This window comes from Protopterus annectens, chromosome 16.part0 (assembly GCF_019279795.1).
Source record: "Protopterus annectens isolate FY-2018-M chromosome 16.part0, PAN1.0, whole genome shotgun sequence".
Lineage (NCBI taxonomy): Eukaryota > Metazoa > Chordata > Ceratodontiformes > Protopteridae > Protopterus > Protopterus annectens.
This window is the reverse complement of record NC_056750.1, coordinates 685,436,792-685,462,078: the sequence shown is the minus strand read 5'-3', so window position 1 is coordinate 685,462,078 and position 25,287 is coordinate 685,436,792. Positions and strand designations below refer to the sequence as shown.

Below are 25,287 nucleotides of genomic sequence, written 5' to 3'. Positions count from 1 at the left end.
TATATATATATATATATAAATACATATATAAATACCCTATCCTATATTTGTAATAATATAACACACAAAATCCGTACAAAAATATTAAAAAATACAAAATATAAAATACATGCTCTTTAATGAGTTAAACATTAAAATGAGTATTCTATCCTAAAAAATATATATATACATTTGTAATATAATTTAAAGCATAAAACCAGTGAACTTAATGACCTGTATACCAATTTCTATCCATCAACGTCTCAGATGCAACAATAGGTTAACCATTTAAATAAGATAAGATTTACATTTGAAAATACTGGAGATGGAAATATGTTCGTTGATGCCTGGCATGTTACAAGCATTCAACCTAAGTTGTCATAGGCATTCCTTTGCTTCTAATAAATTATTCACATCTCCACCCTTGTCAATATTTTGTGGGATTCTATCAATTACAAAAAATACAAACCTCTTAAAATCTGGGCATTTCGTACTATGTATGTATAAGCAATTAGTGTTTTTTTATTTTTAATATCCCTATTGTGTTCCATTATACGATTTCTTAACTTTCTAATGGTTTTACCTACGTAAAATGCTTGACATGATAGACAAGTAGCTAAGTATACCACCATTTTTGTATTGCAGTTAACAAACCCAGGACACTTTATGGATCTGTTATAATTTTGTATCATGACATAGGGGCCATCATTAATAAATTTACATGTTCTACACAACCCACACTTATTCATTTTTGAATTGCTATAAGACTGTGTGTTGTTATTGTTTTCAAAATACTCCTTTAAATTCCTTCCCCTGCTATATGTGACACACGGTTGATTCCCAACAATTTCTAATACTTCCGATTTGTTACCAAACACAGTCATCCATACTTATTTCAATGTATTAATTATGGCATCAGAAGCCTCGTTAAATGGTATTATTAATGCTTCTCTTTTGTTACTAGTTGTTTCCTTTAAAATATTATTGTAACCAAATTTCAGTATAGGTTTAAATGTAAGGTTTCTTTTGAGCAACATTTCTTTTCTTAAGTCTGTTAACAATTGCATGGGATAATCCCTATCCATAAACATTCCAATAAGTTTATCAATCTTGCTATTAAAATTGTTGTCATCACTTATAATACGGGACAGTCTAACCATTTGTCCCTTCGCCAAATTCCTTTTTTGAAAATAGGGATGACAACTGTTGTAGTGTAAGAAGGAATTTGAGTATGTCTTCTTCCTAAATATATTGGATCCAATTCCCTCTTCACTTATATCAAGTAAAATATCCAAATATTCACAATTATTCGTATAAATGTGATTGGTAACCTTAAAATCCCTCAGCCAGCAAAGGACCAACTGTCCCTATTCCAACCCATCTTGGACAGCCTTCTCTCACAAGGAACTGTTCAGTCAGTTCCAGGCTCAGGAAGGGGCTTTTACTCCCGACCTTTTCTAGTCCCAGGAAAGGATGGCCCATGGAGACCCATACTGGACCTCTCACACCTCAGCCTCTTTCTTCTAGTACCCACCTTCTGCTTGCTTACCCTTCTGACTTTTTTCCCCACTGATAATGCCTCAGGCATTTCTGACCACTTTGGACATCAAAGATGCTTACCTGCATATCCCCATCAGAACCAAATACAGGAAGTACTCAGCTTCTCTGTGGGTTCCTCACATTTTCAATTCTCTGCTTTACCCATTGGACTCTCTACTGCTCCAACGGTATTCACCAAATGCCTGGCTCCAGTGTTAGCCTACTGCACGTTTCTAGGGATAAAAATGTTCCCATACCTGGACGATGACCTGATCCAGGCAGACTGCTATAGTGCCCTTAAGACTCATCTCCAGACAGTAATTTCTTTTCTGCAATTTCTGTGCTTCACCGTCAACTTTCCCAAATCCAGTCTAACCCCCTCCCAGGACCAGGTCTTCCTGGGGTGCAGAATCAAAACAGACTTTATGATGGCATTTCTCCTACCCAACAAGGTGGACAGTCTAAAGGAATACCTGCTGTTCATACATGTCTGTGCAATGACAGCAAGGGAATACCTCAGACTGTTAGGGCACATGGCTTCCACAGTCCCCATGTTGCCACTGGCAAGACTCCACATGAGAAAGCTTCAGTGGTATTTGAGGTCCACATTAACCCAACACTCCCACCCACTGGACCACACCATTCCCTTCCTGCCATGGTTAAGGAAGGAGATCTTTGGTGGGTGGATCAAGTCTCTTGCAATCCAGGGCTTCCCGTACAACCCCTAGCCTCAGTACAGGAAATGTGCACAGATGCTTCAGACATGGGGTGGGGAACTGCTATAGGCATCTTGAAGGTGCAAAGCACATGGACAGGCCCCTCCAAGAGGGAACACATCAACATCTGAGAGATGAGGGCTCTCATCCTTGCTGTGAGGGCTTTCCAACATGTCCTGAAGCAAGGACCCCTGAAACTGTTCACTGACAACACTATTGTTATGTGCTTGTGAACAAACAAGGGGGAACAAGATCTTACTTATAATGCAGACTTGCACTTCAGGCCTGGGAACTGACAATCCAGCATGGGGCAACTCTGCAGGCCCGTCTGTATACCCTCAGCTCAGAACACGCAGGCAGACACCCTATGCAGCTCCACGTCACAATCCAATGAATGGATGCTACACAGGGGATGTGCTTCTGGACATAGTCCACAGGTAGGGTACACCACAAATAGACCCATTTGCCTCCACTCTAAACAGGCAGCTTCCACATTTCTGTACCAGGGCTCCCCCCCCTGTAGTGAGGGCAAAGGATGCCTTTTCTGCCTCTTGGAAGGGGATGTTTCTGTATGCTCCCCCCTTCCCACTCCTACAAAACGTCCTGATGAAAATTCAGCAGGACAAACCAAAAATCCAGCTGGTGACCTCCTTTTGGCCAAGACAGCAGTGGTCCCCCCTCCTTCTGCATTCAGCCAGAGGCAATCATCACAAGTTACCTCACAGAGTGGATCTACTCACACAGGACAAGGGATCCCTGACCCATCCCCTCCTGGAATCTCTGAACCTAACCCTGTGGGTGATAGAGTTTTGATCCCTTTCAGACATCTTTATTCTGAGGATGTGCTGAATGTCCTGCAGGAGGCCAGGTAATCCAATACTAGGAGATCCTATCTGTCCAAGTGGAAAATGTTTTCCATTTTGTGTCTAAAAAAACAGCTAGACCCATTTCAAGTAGGGGTGCCCCTGATGCTGTCTTATCTGTGTGAATTGTTGCTGGCAAGGATGGCATATTCCTCTGTAAAGGTTCACCTTGCCACTTTTTCTGCATGCCTGCCTTTAGAACCACCACTTACTTCTAGACTTTAAGTGAAGTTATTCCTAAAAGGAGTTCTACACCTTAGACCACCCAGGAGGCCAGTTTCACTGCCCTGGGACCTGAACTGTGTGTTGGAAAAACTCACTGTTGCTCCATTTGAGCCAGCAGCTACAGCCTATCTAAAGTATTGCACTTGGAAAACTTTGCTTTTGGTGGCCTTAACTTCAGCCAGGAGAGTATCAGAGCTCCAGGCCCTCATGGTCACGCCACCTTTTTTGATCTTCCACAAAGATAGGGTTACCTTGTGGACCAAACTGTCCTTTATGCCTAAGGTGGTCAATGAGTTATCCCTGAACCATTGTATCCACCTTCTCACTTTCTTCCCGCAGCCAAAGAATGACAATGAGAGAATCCTGCATTCCTTTGATGTTCACAGACAACTCCAATTCTACACTGACAAGACTAAATCTATTAGAAGATCAGAGAAATTGTTTGTCTTCTTTCACACCACAGCTCTGGGAAAAGCTGTGACTAAACAGACTGTTTCTACATGGATTTCCAAAGCCATCTCCTTTTGCTATGCCTACCATGGAAAACATACAGACTTCAATATTAAAGCACATTCTACTAGGGCCATTGCCTCCTGGAGCCTTTTTCAAGGGGTTGGACACTGCCTCTATTCTAGAAGCAGCTACCTGGATATCTCTCCATACCTTCACAAAAGATTACAAACTGGATCACATCTTCAGAGCCAGATTATGGTTTGCTCGGGCAACCCTGCATGGATTTTTGGAAAATAGTTCCAAACCACCCTCTTCTTCCCTTTGTGCTATGGCACTCACCCAGAGGTTATGAATACTGCAACATGAGAATAGAAGGACATAGAATAGTTGTGTAAATCTTACCATAACCATAGATGTCCTCCTCTACCATGTTGCAGTATTCTGTCCCACCCTTCTACCACATATTCAAAAGAAAATTTGAGCTTTGCTGGCTGATTAGGGGCCTGTGCAGCTATCCTGGTACTGGGGTCCAACTTGGGCACTCAGTCCTGAGGAAGGTTATGTGCAGATGTCGCTTTTATGACCCACATTCCCTACAGCCAACGCCACACGTCCCACATACCTTGCAGTGACTAAAGCTTTTGTATACTGACCTGGACGTTTGGTTCACTAGGCGGAGGCTAATCCAAAGGTTAAGAATACTGCAATATGGAAGAGAAGGGCATCTATGGTTAGGCTAAGATTTTTACAAAACTATTCTTTCTCCTACATCCTTTGGCTCCACCGTACTCAGGGATATCCTTCCTTGAGACCACACATTGTTTTGTGTAGCTTGGGAATCTGTCCCAATTGTTGAATTGGACAAAAAACGATAACATTGTAATATGAAAGATACGTACTTGCCATAACACTAGATGTGCGTTGTCTTGTTTCATCTGGTTCAACATCCTGGCAGATTGATTCAGTGCCAACTTCACCCCCCTCTCACCCCCTAAATGGCCCATCTCAATACCGGAAGATTGCCAAATTCCAGTAAAAACGGCCACACAGGTAAAAAATGCACTCTCCAAAGCTAAGAATACAGCATCCATGGGACCAGATGACATCCCGGGCTGTGTACTACATGAACTACAAAATGAACTGGCACCTCACCTAAGTGTCATGTTTAATCATAGCCTCACCTCAGGTTTCGTGCTAACTGAGTGGCGCACAGCTACAGTTATCCCACTCTACAAGGGGGGAATCCACCTTGGATCCCGGAAACTACCGTCCCATCAGTCTGACAAGCCTTATCTGCAAGGCCATGGAGCGTATTATCATGGAACTTATAAATAAAGACATTGGCAACCTTCAAACACTTGACCCCACCCAGTTTGGGTTCGTGAAGGGCCGATCTTGTCTCCTGAACTTGATTGACTTCTTCGAATCAGTCTCCAGAGCCACGGACAAGGGTAAGGTGGTCCACACAGCCTATCTAGACCTTGCCAAGGCCTTTGATACCATCCCCCACTCTGGAATCATAGATAAACTTACTAAGCTGGGCATTAATCCCTACGTCACCCAATGGGTTGCTAACTGGCTTACTGATAGAACTCACACTGTAAAAGTAGCTGACTCCAAATCCAGCTCCAAACAAGTGACAAGTAGAGTACCTCAGGCTTCAGTCCTGGGACCGCTCTTGTTTGGCATCTACTTCTCTGAAGTACAGGCCAACACTAAGGGACTCTGGATAACAAAGTTTGCAGATGACTGCAAACTGGGAGCCATTATTGAATCCCCAAATGATGTGGATACTCTACAAAAGGGCCTTACAGAAACAGATGCTTGGTGCCAGAGCCATGGGCTCAAGCTCAATGCCAAGAAATGTATAGTTATCCCCTTTGGGAAAAAACATGTATCCGTGAATTACCATATAGGTGGCAGTACACAAAACTCCGAAAGTTTGATAAGAGACTTAGGGACACAGGTGGACAGTGGTCTCACCTTCGATAACCACATCAGGAAATCCTTCTATGTGGCACACCTCATCACTAAGGGCTTTTCATCCAGAAAAAAGGAGGTCATTGTCTCACTGTACTCATCCCTCATTAGACCCATTATAGAATACAATGCCCCATTTGGTATGTACCTCTCAAGACATCTGCAACAACTGGAAAGGCCACAGAAATACCTCACTAAAAGAATCACAGGCCTAAAGCAGATGCCCTACGCTGACTGCCTTAAAAAACTCAAATCAAACAGAAATCCCAATCCCTCACAGCCACACGCTCCAGGGATCTAAACCTTGTCATCACAATAAACAAAACATGCTGGAGGGATAGGTTCTTGACGCAGAGACTCCCCAGACTCTGGAATAGATTGCCCATACATGTCAAGCAGAGTGCCTCTTTGGTCCTCTTCAAAAGGAACCTTGATGATTGGATGGGAGAAAGAAAATTCACCCCGGGGATCACGTCAGTTGCCCTGCTAGACAGGGGTCCAGGGAAGTAAATAGTGTGGGAAGAAATAGCCAGGGAATTGTTATGGCTAGGCTTGTATAGGCCCTAGGGCTGATAGCCTAGTACCAACCTATGAACCCTCTAGCCACCATCCTCACTCGGCTGGTTAGTTAGACTTGATCAAGAGCCTTGTCTTTTGGGCAGCTTTTAGCTGTTAAACATGTCTGTGATTTAGCTAGGTTTATTAGTTAGGCCTCAGTTTGTTTTCCTCCATTGAGTAAGGATATAGTACAAGCAGGCAAACTTGACCTGAGATGATCAGGGGACCAGAGGGAATCATGAGTAGGGGTGGATTCAGGACCCTGTTTCTAAGCTCTTGAAAAAAAACTACCGAGGTCAAATCTGGTTTGATTCAATAACCTGATTGTTGAACCAGATGAAGCAAGACAAACTCGTATCTAGTGTCATGGTAAGTACATAACTTTCATTTTGCTTTCACAGATTATAAAACATGCCCCATCTTTCCCATTTTCAGAGCTTTTCACACTGATTCCAAAAGCATTTGAACTATGACCACAGTGATTATAAAATATAAACTTTGGTACAATTTGTTTGCACAGCTACATAATAAATCCAGAAGCATTTATTGCAGATAGAGTAACATGTCTGTATTCTCTTTGCAGAGCTAGTTACAGTAAATTCAATAGCATTTGACGACAAAGCTACAAAGATTGCAAAAATATAACCTTTCTATATTCTCTTTGCTGAGCTAGCAATAAATCCAAAAGCGTATGAAGACAAAATTCCAAGAGTGACCACAGCAGTTCCAGACACCAGTGGAGGTAGACAAGGTAAAGGAGTTGTTGTTTAATACTAAATAATCTGGTGACCTAGAAGGGTAGTATATGGGAAGCTGAAGGCACATTTGGCATAGGTACATTGCTTGTATTAAAATTAGTAGAATGTGTGTTGTACCTTAGACGTTTAACAAAAACAATGGTGTAGGTTTTTACAGGGTCTAATTTCAAGTATGAATCTGACACCTATGGACTTATCATAGACTCAGTTTTTGAGGAAGTGCCAAATAAATGGCATGATGAAACTGTGTTTATTTTCTTGACTCCCTTTCACTGAATTTAATTTTTGTATATTTTTTGTTTCATAAGTTCATAGATTTATAGGAGATTACAGCCCTTTCAAACCTAGCCAGTATAACTTGATTTTATCCAATATGTGGCCCCTAGAGGCTTAGAGGAGCACACACAGGTTTGTGCATGCCTTGAATATTTTACAGATTGCCCTTGTCCATAAGAGGCATATAGGCACTACCCCAGGTGTGAATTTGTGATTCCCCATCCATTGCTCCAAACTGCGTTTGAAGAGGGCTAGGGAAGGGTTCTATTTAACATGAACAAGAAGCCTGCTCCAAAGAAGCAGCAAAATCTGTGACACACATCTGTCTCTCCTGCATGTTTTGTATGAGTCACTGACTAGGTTTAGATCCATATAAGAGGTTACCCTTGTGCTGTTTGTCTTGCAGATGTGTAGCAGTTCTATCAGGGTGGAGTTGTTTTACAACTTTTATTTGTCCTTGGCTCATCTGCAGTGTTCCTTAATATTTATAACTAGTCTTCCCCAATCAGATGTTTGTATTTATTAAATATTTGTTAACTTAGTAGGTAGGCTGTTTTCTCAGCCTTGGCCCACCTCAGAAGGACAATATGTACATGTAATGTAATACTTACATATGTATATCACTGATTATCAAACGGTGACTTCCTGAAAATGCATATCATCAAAGAAATTTCACCAACAGCAGCAGACTTTAAAAATTTGTTTGTTGATAAGGGAGGCAATTGAGAAATTGAGAAGGCACATCTGTATGCTGTGCAGCAGTAACACAAGTTTCTTTTGTGAATTGTTATGCGGCTTTATAAAGGTCATACAGACAACAGGTGCACAACTGTCATTTACAGGATTGCAGGTGGCCTGCTGCTGAAATATTGATAATTTGTGTAGAAGTATCAGTGTTTTAATGAAGATAGTGGAATATCTATCCAGAATAGTTTGTAACCTTTAAAATGAATCTGTCTGCCTCCCCCCCAGTACAAGGTAAGAGAACAGCAGATTAGTAATTGCACAGCAGAATCTTTTGATTTGAAGCTTGGATCCTACATACAGTGGATATAAAAAGTGCACATACCCCCGTTAAAATGGCAGGTTTTTGTGATATAAAAAATGAGACCACAATAAATCATTTCAAAACTTTCCCACCTTTAACGTGACCTATAACCTGTACAATTCAATTGAAAAACAAATCTGTTGTGGGGAAAATATAAAAAATAAAAAAGTACAATAATCTGGTTGCATAAGTGTACACACCCTTAAACTACTACTTTGTTGAAGCACATTTTGATTTAATTACAGCATTCAGTCTTCTTGGGTAGAAGTCTATCAGCATGGCACATCTTGACAATATTTGCCCACTCTTCCTTGCAAAAGCACTTCAAATCTGTCAGATTGCGAGGGCATCTCTTGTGCACTCTGGCTGGGCCATTCCAAAACATTTATTTTCTTCTGGTGAAGCCATTCTTTGTTGATTTGGATATATTCTTGGGGTCCTTGTTGTTGTTGAAAGGTGAAATTCCTCTTCATCTTCAGCTTTCTAGCAGACACCTGAAGGTTTTGGACCAAAAGTGACTGGTGTTTGGAACTGTTCTTAATTCCCTCCACCTTGACTAAAGCCCCAGTTCCAGCTGAAGAAAAGCAACCCCAAAGCATGATACTGCCACCACCATGCTTCACCATGGGGATGGTATTCTTTTGGTGATGCGAAGTGTTGTTTTTGCCCCAAACGTACCTTTTGGAATTGTGGCCAAAAAGTTCAACCTTTGTCTCATCAGACCGTAACACATTTTCCCACATGCTTTTGGGAGACTTGATGTATTGTTTTGCAAGTTTTAGCTGGGCCTGGATGTTTTTCTTTCTTACAACCTTATCCCATAGTCCAGACATATGGAGAATACAGGAGACTGTTGGCACATGTAGTACACAACCAGTACTTACCAGAAATTCTTGCAGCTCCTTCAGTTTTGCTGTAGGTCTCTTGGCAGCCTCCCTGGCTAGTTTTCGTCTTGTCTTTTCATCAATTTTGGTGGGACGTCCAGTTCTTTGCAATGTCACTGTTGTCCCATAGTCTCTCCACTTTTTGATGACTGTCTTCACTGTGTTCCATGGTATAGCCAATGCTGTCGACATTTTTTTGTACCCTTCTCCTGACTGATACCTCTCAACAATAAGATACCTTTGATGCTTTGTAAGCTGTCTGCAAACCATGGCTTTTGCTGTAGCAGGCAACTGAGTAAATGTCAGGAAAATCCTACTAGAACAGTTGAACTTTATTTGGGGTTAATTGGAGTATCTTTAATTGATGGCAGGTGTGTACCCAAGAAGACTGAATGCTGTAATTAAATCAAAAGGTGCTTCAACAAAGTATCAGTTGAAGGGTAATCACACCTATGCGACCAGCATATTTATGTTATTTATTTTTTTCTATTTTTTTCTCCTAACACATTTGTTTGTTTTTCAATTGAATTGTACAGGTTATAGGTCACATTAAAGGTGGGAAATGTTTTGAAATTATTTATTGCGGTCTCATTTTTTTATATCACAAAAACCTTGCATTTTAACAGGTGTGTGTACACTTTTTATATCCACTCTACATAAATTTCAAATTCCAGGCAAGAATTTAAGGTTAGATTACATCAGAATCCATTATAGTAGAACAAGCAGCTACACCATGAATTTCCTGTTACAAAAGAAACGATTAGGTGTTTTTTTTAAGATGTGAACAGATTTAGCACTTTACAGTTCAACAGGTAGACGATTCTGTATTGGAACTCTCTGTTCCACCAAAAACTTCAACCTTTTACAAGTATTTGCTAGACATCTAGTCAAGTTTTCTTTTGATCCAGCAAGTTTAAAGATTATGTTTAAAGGCAAGAAACAACCTTTGTTTTTTTGCATAAAAAAGTGGTTGCATGCAAATGCTTTTTATGCACAAAAAAAGGTCATTTCACACAATTTAGCAAATAAATTTATTTTAAAAATTGCTTCTAAATGCCCAAGACAAACATACAAAGCCATGTTTATGGCATTAATATTAGTGGATGAGTAGAAGGCTCTTGCATCAGTATGGGTTCAAATCGTTATTTTTTTGCCAAGCTGTTAATTTAACAGTTTGCCAGCTACATAAATATATACTTACCCACACTAATTCAGCATGACTAGAGCTGGAACCCATAGTGATGTCTCCTGCCTGCCCACTAATATTAATGCTATAGATATGGCTTTGTATGTTTTGTCTTCTGCATTTAGAAGCAAACTTTAAATGTATATATTTTTTTAAATGCTGCAAAGTAAACTTGTTTTCACACAAAAAAGTGTTTGCATGCACAAAGATGGACACAAACACTTTTTTGTGTGAAACGTTTTTGTGCGGAGCTATTGGCAGTTTGTAATCCATTGGTAAGTATATTCATCCCTGAAGGCACTGTAGGCTAAAATGAGGTCCCACCTAAGTCGTCCATATCACAGTAAGTACAGGTTCATCATCCTCAGCCCGGCTTGTATAACCAAATGGTTTCATGGCAGCTCTGCTTTCTCCATCTGTACTGAGCATCTTCAATCTAGTTGATGAGGAAAGATTTACAGGAGATGACAAAGACCCCAAAAACTCAAATAGTCCTGTCATTTCACCCAGCTCAGATGACCAAATGTAAAAGGAAAGGAACTTCCCTTCAATGTCTGAAAACTATGAGAATGGCACACGCTGCAGTCACTACAGCATATTAGGTATGCAGAACTCCTCCATATGCTTAGTAGCTGCTTGCTGTGTTTCTGTTTTAAAGTATGTGGTTGCTATGTAAAACTCAAGAAACACTACAATCACTTCATCCAGTTCTGGAGGCTAAAAGTGAAAGAAAACATGTTCCTTTCATTGTTTTAAAAAAAGAAATTTGTATAAGTGGCATGAAAAATACAGTTGCTTACAGTGGCTCACTGCAGCTTCTCAAAACATTTGCACAGAACTGCAGCATATGCTTCACAGACACTCATTTTCCTGTTTCTAAAGTAGGTGGTCGTTCTAACAGCTAGTGGAAGGCATTCCTACAGTCTTGTGACTTCAGATAGCTTAGGAAACCAAAAGTAAAAGAAAAATAATTTCTTTTCAATATCTGAAAATTAAGGAAATTGCACAAGTAGCCCAGACAAAATAGGTTTAGGTCCCACTGCATCTATTGTTATTTACACAGAACTGCATTCTAATGTTATACATTTACTACCAGGGCACCCTTGTCTTCTTTCATTTTTGCATCTCTTTTTACCTTTTGTGTACTTCCTGAAAACTTGACCACCTCTTCTGTTTGTGTGACACTCCTTCATCCCTTCCATTTTAATTTAACTTTACAGTCGTTGATATTTACCTTTGCAACCCAGCACTATGCACCCTTGTCCATTCTCTGCTAAGATGGAGCATGTTCCTTACATAGAGCCGGGGTCTTTTCCTTGTCTTCCTTATCCTCCTAAAAGCCCCAAGTGCTATTCCCTTGTCCACTGCTGCAATTCCTCATGATATCTTTCCTCATCATGCTGACTGTTGGCACAAGCACCACTTCTGAGAATCTACCTCCTACCCTTCTCCTGGCATTTCACTGCAATCTCCCTAGCCCAGCTCACATCACCTGTCTTCTATTGGTAACTTCATGCACCACAGCATGCTTTTTTCCCACCTCCTTCGTGATCACGTAGGTCACCTTCTCCCACCTCTCACTGAATCTAATCTCTGAGACTGGTTTCACTGAAATCTGGTCTTAACTTTCTCATTTGCTTAGACTTTTAATCGTCTTGATAACTTAACCTGCATTCATCAAAATAATCTTCTATCTCCTTGCAGTGACTCTGTTTTCCTTTGTTTCTTACCCATGCCAGTCTTCCTTCTGTGGTCTTTCCATCCCCATTTTCACATCTCCTATCCTTTCCTGCTGCTTCTGCATCCTTCCATGTGTTGTATCTAATCCTTTCCCCTTGTTTCTCCCCATGCAGCACCTAATCCTTTCCCCTGGTTCCTTCCTCTGCTGTGCCTTATCCCTTTCTCCTGTTTGTCCCTGTGCTGCACTTAATTCCTTCCCCATACCTCCTGTGCTTTTCTGATATGACTACACCACTCCTCTGTCTCCTTTATCTGTTACATCTGTCTAAATGTTCTCCCCTTACCCACCACTCCTCAGCCCTCCTGATGGTATTAGTTTTTGCGTAGCCACACCTGCCTCTCTCTCTCCTTTATATCTGTTGGCAGTGCTGTTCATATCTGCCTTTTCCTCTGGATTCCCATTCCTGTTTCTTCCCTTCAAGGCTACATCTCTTACTTTGTGCCTAAACCTTACTCTATGCCCCATCCCACTTGCCTATATTCTTGTAACAACCTCTGCTTTTGTTGACCCATCTCTTCCACCCCATCCCAGCTATTGCCTTTATGCTGCTTTGACTTTACTAGTTCCTCTCTGTCCTTTCCTGCCTGACTTGGCAATCTGTTAACATCTGTCACTATAATATTCTAAAACAAAGCTCTGCCATTTTACTGCAAACTGTTTCATGTTGTCACTCCGGCATTTCCTGAACCAAACAGCTGCTTCATATCCTGAGCATCTGAAAAATGTGCCTCTTGTACAGCATCTACAACTTCTTGCTTCTTTCTTGTTTTTTTGTTTTTTTTTTTCCATTTTTAGGTCTGTTGTTTTCTATAGATATATCTTTTTCAGTTAACCTAGCCAAGCTTTCCAGGTGTTATCCTTGATCTGTTAAATTCCAAACAGGTGAAAAATTGAAAAGATGTAAGAGGTCTTAGCTTATGATCTTTCAGTAAAAACTACAAGGAAAGACCCAGCTTCCTGTAGTGAAGGCCCATAGATTATATACAAATGATTCCTTAAGGACATACCAGCTTTTCAGGTATATAGTTTCTGAATGCCAGTAACTTTTTATTTATGGCTTTATGAATACATTCAGGCCATTAGGGCCAAGTCCCACTAGCTGTAAATATGCAATGTCATGTTTCGGCCTTTTTCTGCGCTTGTCAGTACAGCACGGGTAGATGTTTTACTTAAGAAACACAGGGCTTAAAATCAAGCCTGATGTCCGCGAACATTAGAACACCAACAAAATATGGGAACATCCAAACCAAAAGGTAAAAAGGTCACAGAACACATTTCAGTAAAAACTGCAAGAAATACTAAACCAAGCTAGAGTTTTAATTGTACAACACTTTAAACCCCCTGTAGTGGAGGCCCATGGGGTGTATGCAAATGACTCCTTAAGGACATACCCAATGTTTCAGCTTATGTATTGGCAGAATAGAGAAGGGAACAAATGTCAGGTGAAGTTACAGCTTTAAGTTACATTTTTTCTTGGTTATTGTGTGTATCTCTCTCTCTCTTTACATGTATATCTATAGATGTACGAACGTCATGAACAATATCAAAAAATAACATTTTTGAATGGCAAATGATCAAACAAAACTGTTTGAACATCAGCTGATTGAAAGAACACAAAGATAAAATGTCTTTTTCAGAGAGACAAACCCCCCAGCACCCACCACACCCCCAGCTAATTATAACAGTAAATCATACATTATATACTTAATATGAGAACACTCTACAGTGGGGAAAAAGGCAAATTCCCTGATTCCAATGTTTGCAGTCTCACACTGATTTCACACTGGCAGAAGCAATTAAATGATTTTCGATCACTTCTGCCTTTGTAAAAAAAAAAAAAACGTTCAACGTTATGAATGTTTTATTGTTTGTATGTCTGATATATATATATATATATATATATATATATATATATATATATATGTGTGTGGGTTCCATGCTTATAGCTGAATGTGTTTGTTCAACAGCTGTTTAGTTGGCCATTTATGATCGACTAAATAGCTGGTCAACAGGTGTCCTAAATCAAACAATTCCCAGGGTTGGGAAATAGGTCCTTACCCTATTTTTATGTAATCTCAGAGAGAGTATATATGATTAGCAGTGGTTTGTGGGGTACAGGCCACCATAATGGTGGTGCAGGGTAGCTTACCTCCCCAGGAAAAAGTTTTTATTTGTCTTTATAAAACTTAAATTTTGTATGCATCAAGGGTATATGTTCATAGGTGTGTACTAGGCTAATGGCCCTGGAGCCTTTACAAGCCTAGCCCATAGAAGTGCCCTGGCATCATGCCACCCGACGTTAGTTCCCAGTGTCTCTATCAAGTAGAGCCACTGGAGTGATCCCCCGGGGTGAACTTTCTGTTACCCATTCACTCATCAAGATTTCTCTTGAAGAGTGACAGTGAGGTGCTCTGCTTGACATGTGTGGGAAGTCTATTCCAGAGCATGGGCAGTGTCTGGGTTATGAAACTGTCCCTCCAGGATGTTCTGTTGATTGTGGTAATGAGGTTGAGGTCTCTGTAGCATGTGGTGCTGAGGGATTGGGATTTCTTTAGATGTAGCATTTCTAACAGAGCTGGGTCAGACATGGCTTTGTAAGTCAAGCAGAGATCGCCTCTAAGTAGGCGATATGAGACAGAGAATATCTGGAGTCTTTTGAGTCTGTCCGTGTAGGACATTGGTTTAACACTTAGCTCCTCTTAGTGAGGTACTTCTATGGCCTCTCCAGCTGTTGCAGGTGTCTAGTGAGGTACATGCCAAATCGGGGATTATGCTCAATGATTGGTCTAATGAAGCAAGAGTAGAGAGAGATGATGACCTATTTCTTCCTGGATGCAAAACCCTTAGTAATGAGATGTGCCACATAGAAGGATTTTCTGACCACAGTGGCAATGTGGTGGTCAGTGGAGAGGTTGCTGTCAACCTGCATCCCCAGATCTCTCATAATGCCTTCAGTGTTCAGTGGGCTCCCATCAATATGGTAATTAGTGAGAACTGAGTTTTTACCAAAGGGGATGACGGCGCATTTTTGGCATTAAGCTTAAGGCCATGGTTTCGACACCAGTCATTGGTCTCAGTGAGGCCTTTCTGTAGGATGCCTGCATCACTTGGGGAATTAATAATGGCTCCCAGTTTGCAGTTGTCTGTGAACTTGGTCAGCCAGAGTCCCTATGTGTTTGCCTGGATTTCTGAGAAGTAGATGCCGAACAGGAGAGGACCCAGGATGATCCCTGTGGACTCCACCTGTGACTGGTCAGCAGTCTGACTTGGAGTCCACTACTTTCATACTGTGTTCTATCTGTGAGCCAATTTGCAACCCAGTTAGTGATATAGGGGTTGATGCCTAGTTTGGTGAGTTTATCAATAATTCCTGAGTGAGGAATGGTATCAAAGGCCTTGGGCAGATCGAGGTAGGCTGTATACACTGTCTTACCTTCATCCACAGCCCTGGTGACTGACTCAAAGGAGTCAACCAGGTTGAGCAGGCATGATCTCCATTTCACAAAGCCAAATTGCGTGGGTTCTAGAGTTTGGAGATTTCCTGTATCTTTGTTAATCAGGTCCATGATTATGTGCTCCATAGCTTTACATGTCAGACTCGTCAGGCTAATGGGCCGATAATTCCCAGGGTCTGTAGTCGTTCCCCCCTTATGGAGAGGGATGACTGTAGCAGTGTGCCATTCGGTAGGGACAAAGCCTGAGGTGAGGCTGTGACTGAACAAGGCACACAGATGTGGTGCCAGATCACTTTATAGTTCATGTAGAACATAGCCAGGGATATTATCAGGTCCCAGGGAAGCTGTATTCTAAGCCTTGGACAATGCAGCTTTAACCTACACTGCAGTAATGTTGGGTGCCTGGCATTCTTCTGGTATTGTGATTGGTCCTTTAGGGGGGTAGAGAGGGGTAAAGTTGGCACTGAATCTGTCGGCAATATCTGTTGGCTCAGTATAGGAGGTACCATTGTGCAGTTAAGTCAGAGCAAATCTGGGTATTGCCGTGGGGGTTCTTGATATAGCTATAGAAGACTTTGTGATTGGTGCATATGTATTTGTGTGTCGACGTGGGTGTTTTTGATATCATTGTTTAGCATGTCGATTTTGGGTGTATTCTATGTGCGGTAATATATCTCTCTAAATACACACGTATATATGTACACATATTTATAAATATTTACATGTATATATAAAAATACATATATAATGTGCACGTACACACACACACACACACACACACATATATATATATATATATATATATATATATATGAAATGTGCTTGTTTTATTAAGATAAGTTTGTGTTTGTTGACTTTTGAGCTTATTGTTACTGCAGATGTTTTGCTCAGTTTACACTTCAGATTTTTGGCTTGTTGAACAGCTGCTTAAATCTGTGACAATAAACTTGTTAGTTTGCTCTCTGGCAGAGTAGTAGATTTCAACAACCGAAAATAGATTTAAGATTCTGCTTTAAGCTTATCTTAATAAAATGTATGACATATAATTTTATATACCTGAGCCCCATATTTGTCACCCAGTATCTTACCGTCTTGTTGAAAGGCCTGTCGGGGCCCCAGCAAAGACAGAAAACAGAAGTTTCCATTTATTATTAGGACTCATTGCTCTCTCCTGTGTCCCAACAACATTTTAATCACATTACCCACTTGCTAACTGTAACAACACTGTATCTTGGAGAAGGAGGAATACTCCCATGTTACCAAAACCTCAAACAACTTCACCTTTGATGTACTGGGCTATTGCATATAGTCTGAAAGTTTGAAGTCAGTGGGGAGTAGATTCCTCACCCCCACAAAATGGCAAAATAGTAAACCACATTTATTCTGAAATCATGTCATTTACTGCCAGGAGGTCTCCCTTTTCAGATGTTTGTAATCTTTCTCTTGCCTTCTCTGGGATGCATCAAATCAGTGCCTACACTGCTTCCAAGTTACTGGAGGAGGCAGGAGACCTCTTTCCAAATGGTGCTGCAGGTATCTTCCTTCTGTGGTCAGGAAGTGTGTATGTAGTGGTCAAATAAATGCACTTGTGCCTTTGAAACCTGTGTTCAGGTGAGACGTAAAAGGAAATGTTCTAGAGATAATTGTTAGAATGCTGACATTAATGGACTAGTAAATAATTGTTATAATTGCTATACTATAATCAGAGATAAATGTTACAGTGCTCTAATTGATGGATTAGTAGATATATGATTAGATTACTGTAGTTAATGAAAAAGTAGGAATACTGGTTAGGATGCACTAATTATCTAGTAGAGATAATGATTAGATTACTGCATTTAATGACTAGTAGAAAGGATGGTTACATTAGTATATTTAATGAACTAGTAGGAATAATACTACTATTAAACTACTATTTAATATCTTTACAAACACCCTCCACACTGCCACCCAGCAAAATGCAATAGTCCAATATGCAGATGATACTACACTCATCTGCTCAGTCCCCATACTCAAAACACTCCAGACTAAAAACTAAGAGGCCTTCTCCAATATCGAAAACTGGTTAAAAAACTCACAGCTAATACTTAACCCCAAAAAGACTCAACTTATGCTTTTCCATCCTGCCAAAACTATTGGCTCTTCTGATCTTTTCTCTATCAATTCTGCCAGTAACACCCAAGTCTCCCCAGTGTCACAAGCTAAACTTCTTGGTGTAGTACTTCACCAGAACCTAAAGTCTTACAAGCATATAGCACAAACCATATCCAAAGTCCATAAATAACTTGGAACCCCATACCACTGCAAAAATTATCTAACCAAAAACACCAAAGTTACTATATCCAGAACTCACTTTCTCTCTACATTGCTTTATGCATCCCCTGTATTAACAAACCTCAACAAGACAGACCTACACAAATTGTCCATGTGCTATAATAAAATAGCTAGATTTGCAACCAACTCTAATTTCCACTCCCACCACTGTCGCTCACTAAAACACCTAGGTTGGCTAGAACTCCCCAACTTACAAAACAATAACTAACTCACCATGGCTCATTACTTGCTGTACGACCCAAACAAAATTCCTGATCTCTCAGGCTTAGTCAACTTTCACAGTTCTGCTCGCCAACTAAGATCCACAAACAAAGCCCTTCTTTAAGTAGCGAAGTGTAGACACAGTGCTGGTGAATCCCTCAACTCGTACACAGTTGCTAAAATCTAGAATTCTCTTCCACCAGATATCAGATTGCAAAACAGCAGTCCCATCTTTAAAACCCAATTAAAAGCCCACCTCAATCTCATCTGGCAATGTACCTGTACTGACCATGGCTAGCCCTATTACCACCATTCAGATAAATCTTCCTCTGGCACTACTATGAATTGTATTTTTAAATGTATGTATATAACTGTATATAGTATTACTGCACTTTCTTACTCAGATACATTATATTTTCTGTTTTACTACTATACACTTTATTATACACTTCTGTAGCTTCTCATTGTACTGTGCTATGATAATAATATTATTGTTTGCTCTATTAATTTGTACTCCTGTCTGACTTTTGTATTTTTATACTGTATGTGGAGATTTTGTACTTTTGTATTTTTTATGATTGTCATGTATGTGGAGATTTTCTCCCCGGGTCTCTGCTGAAAACAGGCACCTGATTGCCCAGTCACAACCCGGTAGTCAAATATAAAATAAATAAGTAAAATAAATAATGACTGGGTTGCTTTATCTAATGAGCTAGCAGCGATAATGACTCCATTACTTGAAATAATGGACTAGTAAAAGGTGATGACTGAATCACTATATTTAATGGACTAGTAGAGAGAAATGTTTGGGTCCTCTAGTTAATGGATATGTAATAATTCCCACTTAGATTTGATAGGTATGATTAGATTTGATAGGTATGCACCCTGTTAACTTGTTTATAAATGAGATTTATCTGTAGTAATGTTATCTTGGCTTAATTGCGTTTCACCTTAATATGCAATATAACCTATGTACATTTTTGTGATTGTTTTAGTCTAATTTTTTATTGCTAAGGTTTAGCCTCTGATCTGCAGTATAAATTTAAAGTACATAATTAAGTAAAATACATGCAATACTCTGATTATTCTCTGAAAATGAGATTAAAATAACCTTGCTGTAGCCAGATTTGTACATGATCTAATTGTAACCAGCTTGTTATAGCAAAGTGTTTGCTTAAAAACATTTCTATAGTAGTAGAAGAAATCTCATGCATTCATATAGCAATGGCATCAGATAGCGATAGACAGCTTTAACTTCTGTTAGCACATTTCTTGTCACAAAGATGCTCCCATGGAAGCAACACAGGAAACCAACTGGTAGCTTAAAAAGCTGTTAACAGACTTTATGCTGCCACACAAATGTCTTTCAGAAATATACCAGTAATCAGCCACCTAGCTTTAAAAGCTGTCATATACCCTGTGCTGCCACACAAATACCATTTTTGCATAGAGACACCTAAAACTCCCTAGGTATTCCAGACATTATCAGGCCTCCAGTCACAACCAGTTATTCTTGTGTGGTGTTGAAATTTCTGTCAAGAAACTGACTGCTTGAGCTTCATTGTAAAGGAGAGTTTCTTGACATTTATTTTTCAAACACGCCGCCTCACTGTGATTCATAATCCGCTATGTAACCACCCTGTCTTTGGGGGCTTAACCACTGAATTAAGGAAATAATTAAAAACTGCTGATCTTCCATCTAGGCTTGTTAAATGAACATCCTGAACTCAGTTCATTGGATGTCATATTGGTGCACAATGCTATGTCAGTGGTTTAAGGTTAACTTTTTGTCTAAACACTCGTCTTGATCTACCTTTGATTGTTCTTGTCATTGTATTGCCTGTATCACAATTATACTATGTTTGTATGTTGACTGTTCGTATGAATCTTGTAGCTGATTTTGTTTTCTCACTTTTGTATACTCGTCAGTCATGGATTTTTCTTGCTACTGCATGCTCAAACTTTTCATCACACTATATATTTGTATGTTATTTTACCTCTGTATCATGTGGAGCTTTTCTGTCTGGGCTTTCAGTGAAAAGGGGTTTCTACCAAGTCAGACTTTCCTATTCAACAAAAGCAATAAATAACACAAGAAAAAATTCATTAGTATTTGCCTACATATATCTCTGCCTGTGCTGTCAAGCATTTCTCCTGTAGTGTAGCACGTCTTGCATTTCACTTTGTGTTCTGATTTATGTGGCATGATGGCATAGAAAATCCATTTTTGTCATAATTGTATGTACTCTACCTGATGTGATGAGCAGACTTAACTTTGAAAGATGATAAGCTTGGGTGGGTCAGCTTAGGTGAAGCTAGGTACATCTATACTAAACATTCAAGGTTCTATCCAAACTGCTTACAAAAAACAAAAAACAATTTTCCTAGAGTCAGACTTGATTTTTCATCTTTTGGGACAAACACTAAGATCTCTTTGTCCTCTGCCTCTTCCTATCCTAAAACATTCCACCACCTCTTATTATTGGTCCTCCATTTCCTGCCTTCTGCCAAATTCATTTCCTCCATTTCATGCCTTCTTCCAAATTCATTTCTTCCTTTTCCTGCCTTCTGCCAAATTATTTTCCTCCATTTCCTGCCTTCTGCCAAATTATTTTCCTCCATTTCCTGCCTTCTGCCAAATTCATTTCCTCCATTTCCTGCCTTCTGCCAAATTCAATTCCAAATATATTTCATAGCTCTTTACATTATGCTGCTATTAATTAATGATACTTTGTTTAAATTTTGTATATTTGTCGATTACTTGTATAGCTCTGTTTACTACGTTCTTCATGTAATGTAATTTTTCTTGAACTTTACTCCCTAGGCCTCTGCTGAAAAAGGGCAGCATTCTGTCCAGACGGATTTTCACAGTAAACAAATGCAATAAATAAATTAATTAATAAAGATTGTGGCCCGCAGGAGAATGTGAAACTATGGATTAAAAAATAAAGGATGTAGATGGGACTAGTGGCATTTCTCAAGACTTAGTCTTGCAGCTTCTGTTATTTAGTTTGTTCTTTATGAACATTAAGGTGGAGAATTCACTTTGGCTCTCTGATTTGGATACACTGCATCATCAAAAGGTGATATAGAACCTCAGGACTGCTTTAATATGTTTTACAACATTGTGGTTTATGTTAAAAAGACTATTCAGTTTGGCAGGTATTTTACAGACTGTTATAAGATGTTGGATTGAAAACAAGAATACAAATACCTTTAATGATCTTGGCACTTTGATTTGTAAAGATTTATTGCAAAAACAGTATGGGGGCCATTCATTTTATTTTTAAAGGCTTAGCATGTTTTATGTGGGCAGCATTAATCATGTTTTGGAAGTTCTTGATGTGACCTATTATGAAATAAAAGGTTGCTTTTTATTTATGTTTGACAAAGATTTTGGTATATTTGCAGAGAGTGCAGAAATTTGATATAAAAGGAGTAAATGGAGGACAAAATCCAACCTCTGAAAATAGACTTGCTCTTTTTGCTGTCTCTTCTGTTTCACACAGGGTTATTAGAGGGGATTTGTTAACATAAAACAGCATTAAATAGAGGTGATTTGTTAACATAAAACAGCATTAAATCCTATTCTTTTTCACATGGCAATGTCTTATATTTAGTAGATGGTACTACTACGCAGTCTGTTAATTTAATGGTGACGTTGGTGACGTTGGATATTAATAAAAGTAACAAAATAATTTCATACAGAGTCTACTCAGAGTTTTGTATAGACTTTCTGTAGAATTTCATTGCCTACTTACTTAGTTTAAGGGAGCTCATAAAGAGGCTTGGTATATTCATGGGAAAAAAGTGTACATTTGGAGAAATTATTTTCAAGCCTGTAGAAGACCAGCGGTAGGTTGTAAGTTTGATCTGATCTGTGAACCAGAATATTCAGCCTCTTACTTACCCAGTGTCCTCTTTTTCGTTAGGCATTTCTGCTACATGGACGCTTAGTTTCTGTTGTATACCAACCAGAGTAGTAGATGTGCACTTTTTCCCTGTAAAGTGTGTTGATAAATTTTTCTGTACTGCTTGTCAAATGTAATCACGAGTGATATTGTGACTTCTGTGCTGAGAGACATTTCTGTATTTTTAAACACATTTATTAGATTGTAACTTAATACATAGGCATCCAAACATTAATAGAAAACTGCATATTGAAGTTTTTCATGCATTATACTTTACACATGTTTTCTTTCTTTATAACTGTCATTCAGTCCAATATTACATATGAAGTCAATTCCTGCCGTGTAATTTTTTTGCTGGAAGTCGGGTTGGTAGTATCTACGGGCTTGCTGTGATGGATGGATAGTGTGGTATTAATGTAGGAATACAATTTGGCAAGCTGTTTCATGTGCACTTCAGTGTCGCTCATGAAGACTGCTTTCTGATATGATGTACCCAGCTTGTGCGACCTTTTACTGCAGTATGTCTAGCAAGCAACTTTCTGTTAGTGCTGTTGCATGTAAGGTGAAGCATAAAAACCATTGCTAGGTCTATACCATGTATTCTTGAATTATACCATTGTATTTGTCATAACTTTCTCAGTAAGGGCGTTTCATGTATTTGCAACCCTGTGTGTTTGCAAAAGTTCTCATATCACTTTTGTGCCATTCTCAGTCATGTTTCAGCTTTGGCCAACTGGCATTTGCGTAGCTTCTTTAAAAGGCAGATGCATTTTAATTTCACTGAGGGGATGGTCTCTCTCATATCCCCTGTGTCCTTCCTTTCTTCCAAGATCTGCAAACTGAGCCTGTTTAGTCTATCTTCATATGCTTTCTGCAAATCCCAAACCGTAAAGAGTACTTTGTGTGTGATGTCACTAATAGCTTTTTAAAGAAGAAAAAAAATACTTTCCATTTTTAGCTGGTGGGACATTTTCTTTTGCAATCAAGAATCTCTATGTTGTTTTGTCCTGCCTTTCTCACCTTTAGATCATCTAATGATACAGTGATTTTTTTTTCCATTACTGTGTTGTTGCTAATATGTCATCTCCCATATTGCAGCATCTTGTTGATTGTATTACCTTATATTATATTGCTTTTTTGTGTTGAATAGAAGATGGTGTGATTTTCACCATTCCTTCAGCTGTGTTTGTGGTATCCTTGTATTTTGGATGACCTAGTACAAATGACGTGGCAATCATATTTATTTTTTTTTTATAAAACATAAACAGTTTTCTTTCTGATTGCAGAGTCGGTCACAGTAAATCCTATCGTTGGTGTAACCAAAGTTAAAAGAGTAACAACAGCAGTGCCATTTACCAAGCTGAGCACCACTGAAGCAAGACAAGGTAAAAGTGTTGGTATCATGAACTCTGTCATGCCAGGTGCTTAGAATGGTGCTAGAGAGCAGTAGCATATGGTAGATCTACTTCCAGTTAAAATTCGATTCTCCTCTGTTTTTTTGCTGAAGTTTGGATTTCCATCTGTGAAGCAATGTTTTTGCTTTGGGAACTGATGAGGCTTGTTGGAGGGCTTTCTGTGGCAGAGTCAAACTGAATATTATTTTTAGCGGTCTTTCCAGAATGAAGACTAGGATTTCTGATGTGACTAGAATTCCCTCGTTTGGAAATGATCACATGTAGCAGTTACAGTGTACCATAACTAGTAGAGTAAAAGGTATCATGGTGTTCAAATTATTAAAGCTTTCTTTAAGGGAGCAGAAAAACAGACAGTCATTTACTTGATTTCCCTGGAGTACCCCCGAATGATGCAGTAGTGCTACTTCTTACCTGGTAGGAAATGGTACCTCCTTCACTGAGCAGATTTACATAGTGCATCTGCTGGTCAACAAATTCAACTCAAATTTAACCCTCCCCTATCCTTTTTGAGATCCCTACCAGCGTAACCCACCAGCTATTAGCAGAAAGCAGGTCATAGCGCTGCTCACCAAGGCTAAAAACACAGCCTTCCTGGGGCCCAATAGTATCCATAGCCTGAAACATGACCTGTCAGGACCACTTAAGTTATTTTTCAACTCCAGCCTTAAAACAGGCTGCATATTAAGCAAATGAAAGTTAACAATGTTTAGCCCGCCTTCACAAGGGTGGACCATCAATTGACCTTCAGAAACTACAGACCTGTTAGTTTGACTATTCTAATATGCACAGCCATGGAACAACTTATGGAAATAATCAACAAAGACATTTGCATTCTACAGACACCCCACATTTAAATGTGCCTTTTCTTCTTCTAGTCGAATCCCCCATCTGTTTTCCACTCCCCAATATCTCTTTTAGAGATCTTCCTCTCCTAAAGACCAACCTAGGCTTGTGTCCGACCAGCTCATTTAACCCATCGAAACATGGGAAGAAAAGACACATTTAAATGTGGGTCTTGTACCCATTGCAATTATATCTTGAAAGCAGTAAAGGTAAAAGTGAAACAAGCATGTTGTTTATATTTCCTTCCACTGTACTTGCAAATCTTATGGGTCTTATTTATCTCCCCATGTGCAGAAAATGTGAGGGCTTTTATGTAGGAAAAAACACTCGGAAATTTAAAGATAGAATTTATGAATATTTGAATGGATATAAAAAATAGACAACTGGGCAATTCGTTATATAACCATGAATTTTTAATTTTTGGGGTAGATACAGTGCATATAAAACCCCCTAGGTGGTCCATGGGTTGATTTAATTGAACGTAAAGAAGCCTTATGGCAACTTTAGCTGAATGCTTGTGTGCCACCAGGCTTACATGAATTTGTATCTGTTTCTAGTATTTTAAAGCTTATGTCCTACAAAGTTTGAATTGGTTTTTCATCATAGTTATATTCATATACACTAACGTAAATAACATTTTTTATATATTTTTTATAATGTGTACAAGTAATTTTTAAAAGTGTTTTGATGTTTTATTGAAGTTTTGTTAATTCATGGACTAAAGTATTGTTTTAAATCATGATTTTTTTGAGGGAGGGGTATTTAAACTGTGTTTTGAACATTGTAATGAATTCTGATGAAGTTTATAAACTTGACAAAAGCACTTAATCCTACAATAAAAGTGGGTGGTTGTGACAGTGCCTTTCTGTGCTTCGTTTGTACCATTGTTGGGTTCTCGGTTTTTGTGAACTATGTCTTCAAC

General features: G+C 39.3%; 1 protein-coding gene across 4 annotated transcripts in view; it reads left to right on the top strand.

The window, feature by feature from the left end:
• LOC122790442 (discoidin domain-containing receptor 2-like) overlaps window positions 1-25,287 on the top strand; it is a 1,000,047-nt gene that overhangs the window by 734,832 nt on the left and 239,928 nt on the right. For 3 of the 4 annotated variants that reach the window (XM_044057974.1, XM_044057973.1, XM_044057976.1), the window contains exons 10-11: window positions 6,987-7,064; window positions 23,394-23,492. In XM_044057974.1, coding sequence (XP_043913909.1) covers window positions 6,987-7,064; window positions 23,394-23,492 — 177 coding nt within the window. The remainder of the gene's footprint in view (window positions 1-6,986; window positions 7,065-23,393; window positions 23,493-25,287) is intronic. The other variant, XM_044057975.1, reaches the window with a different exon arrangement.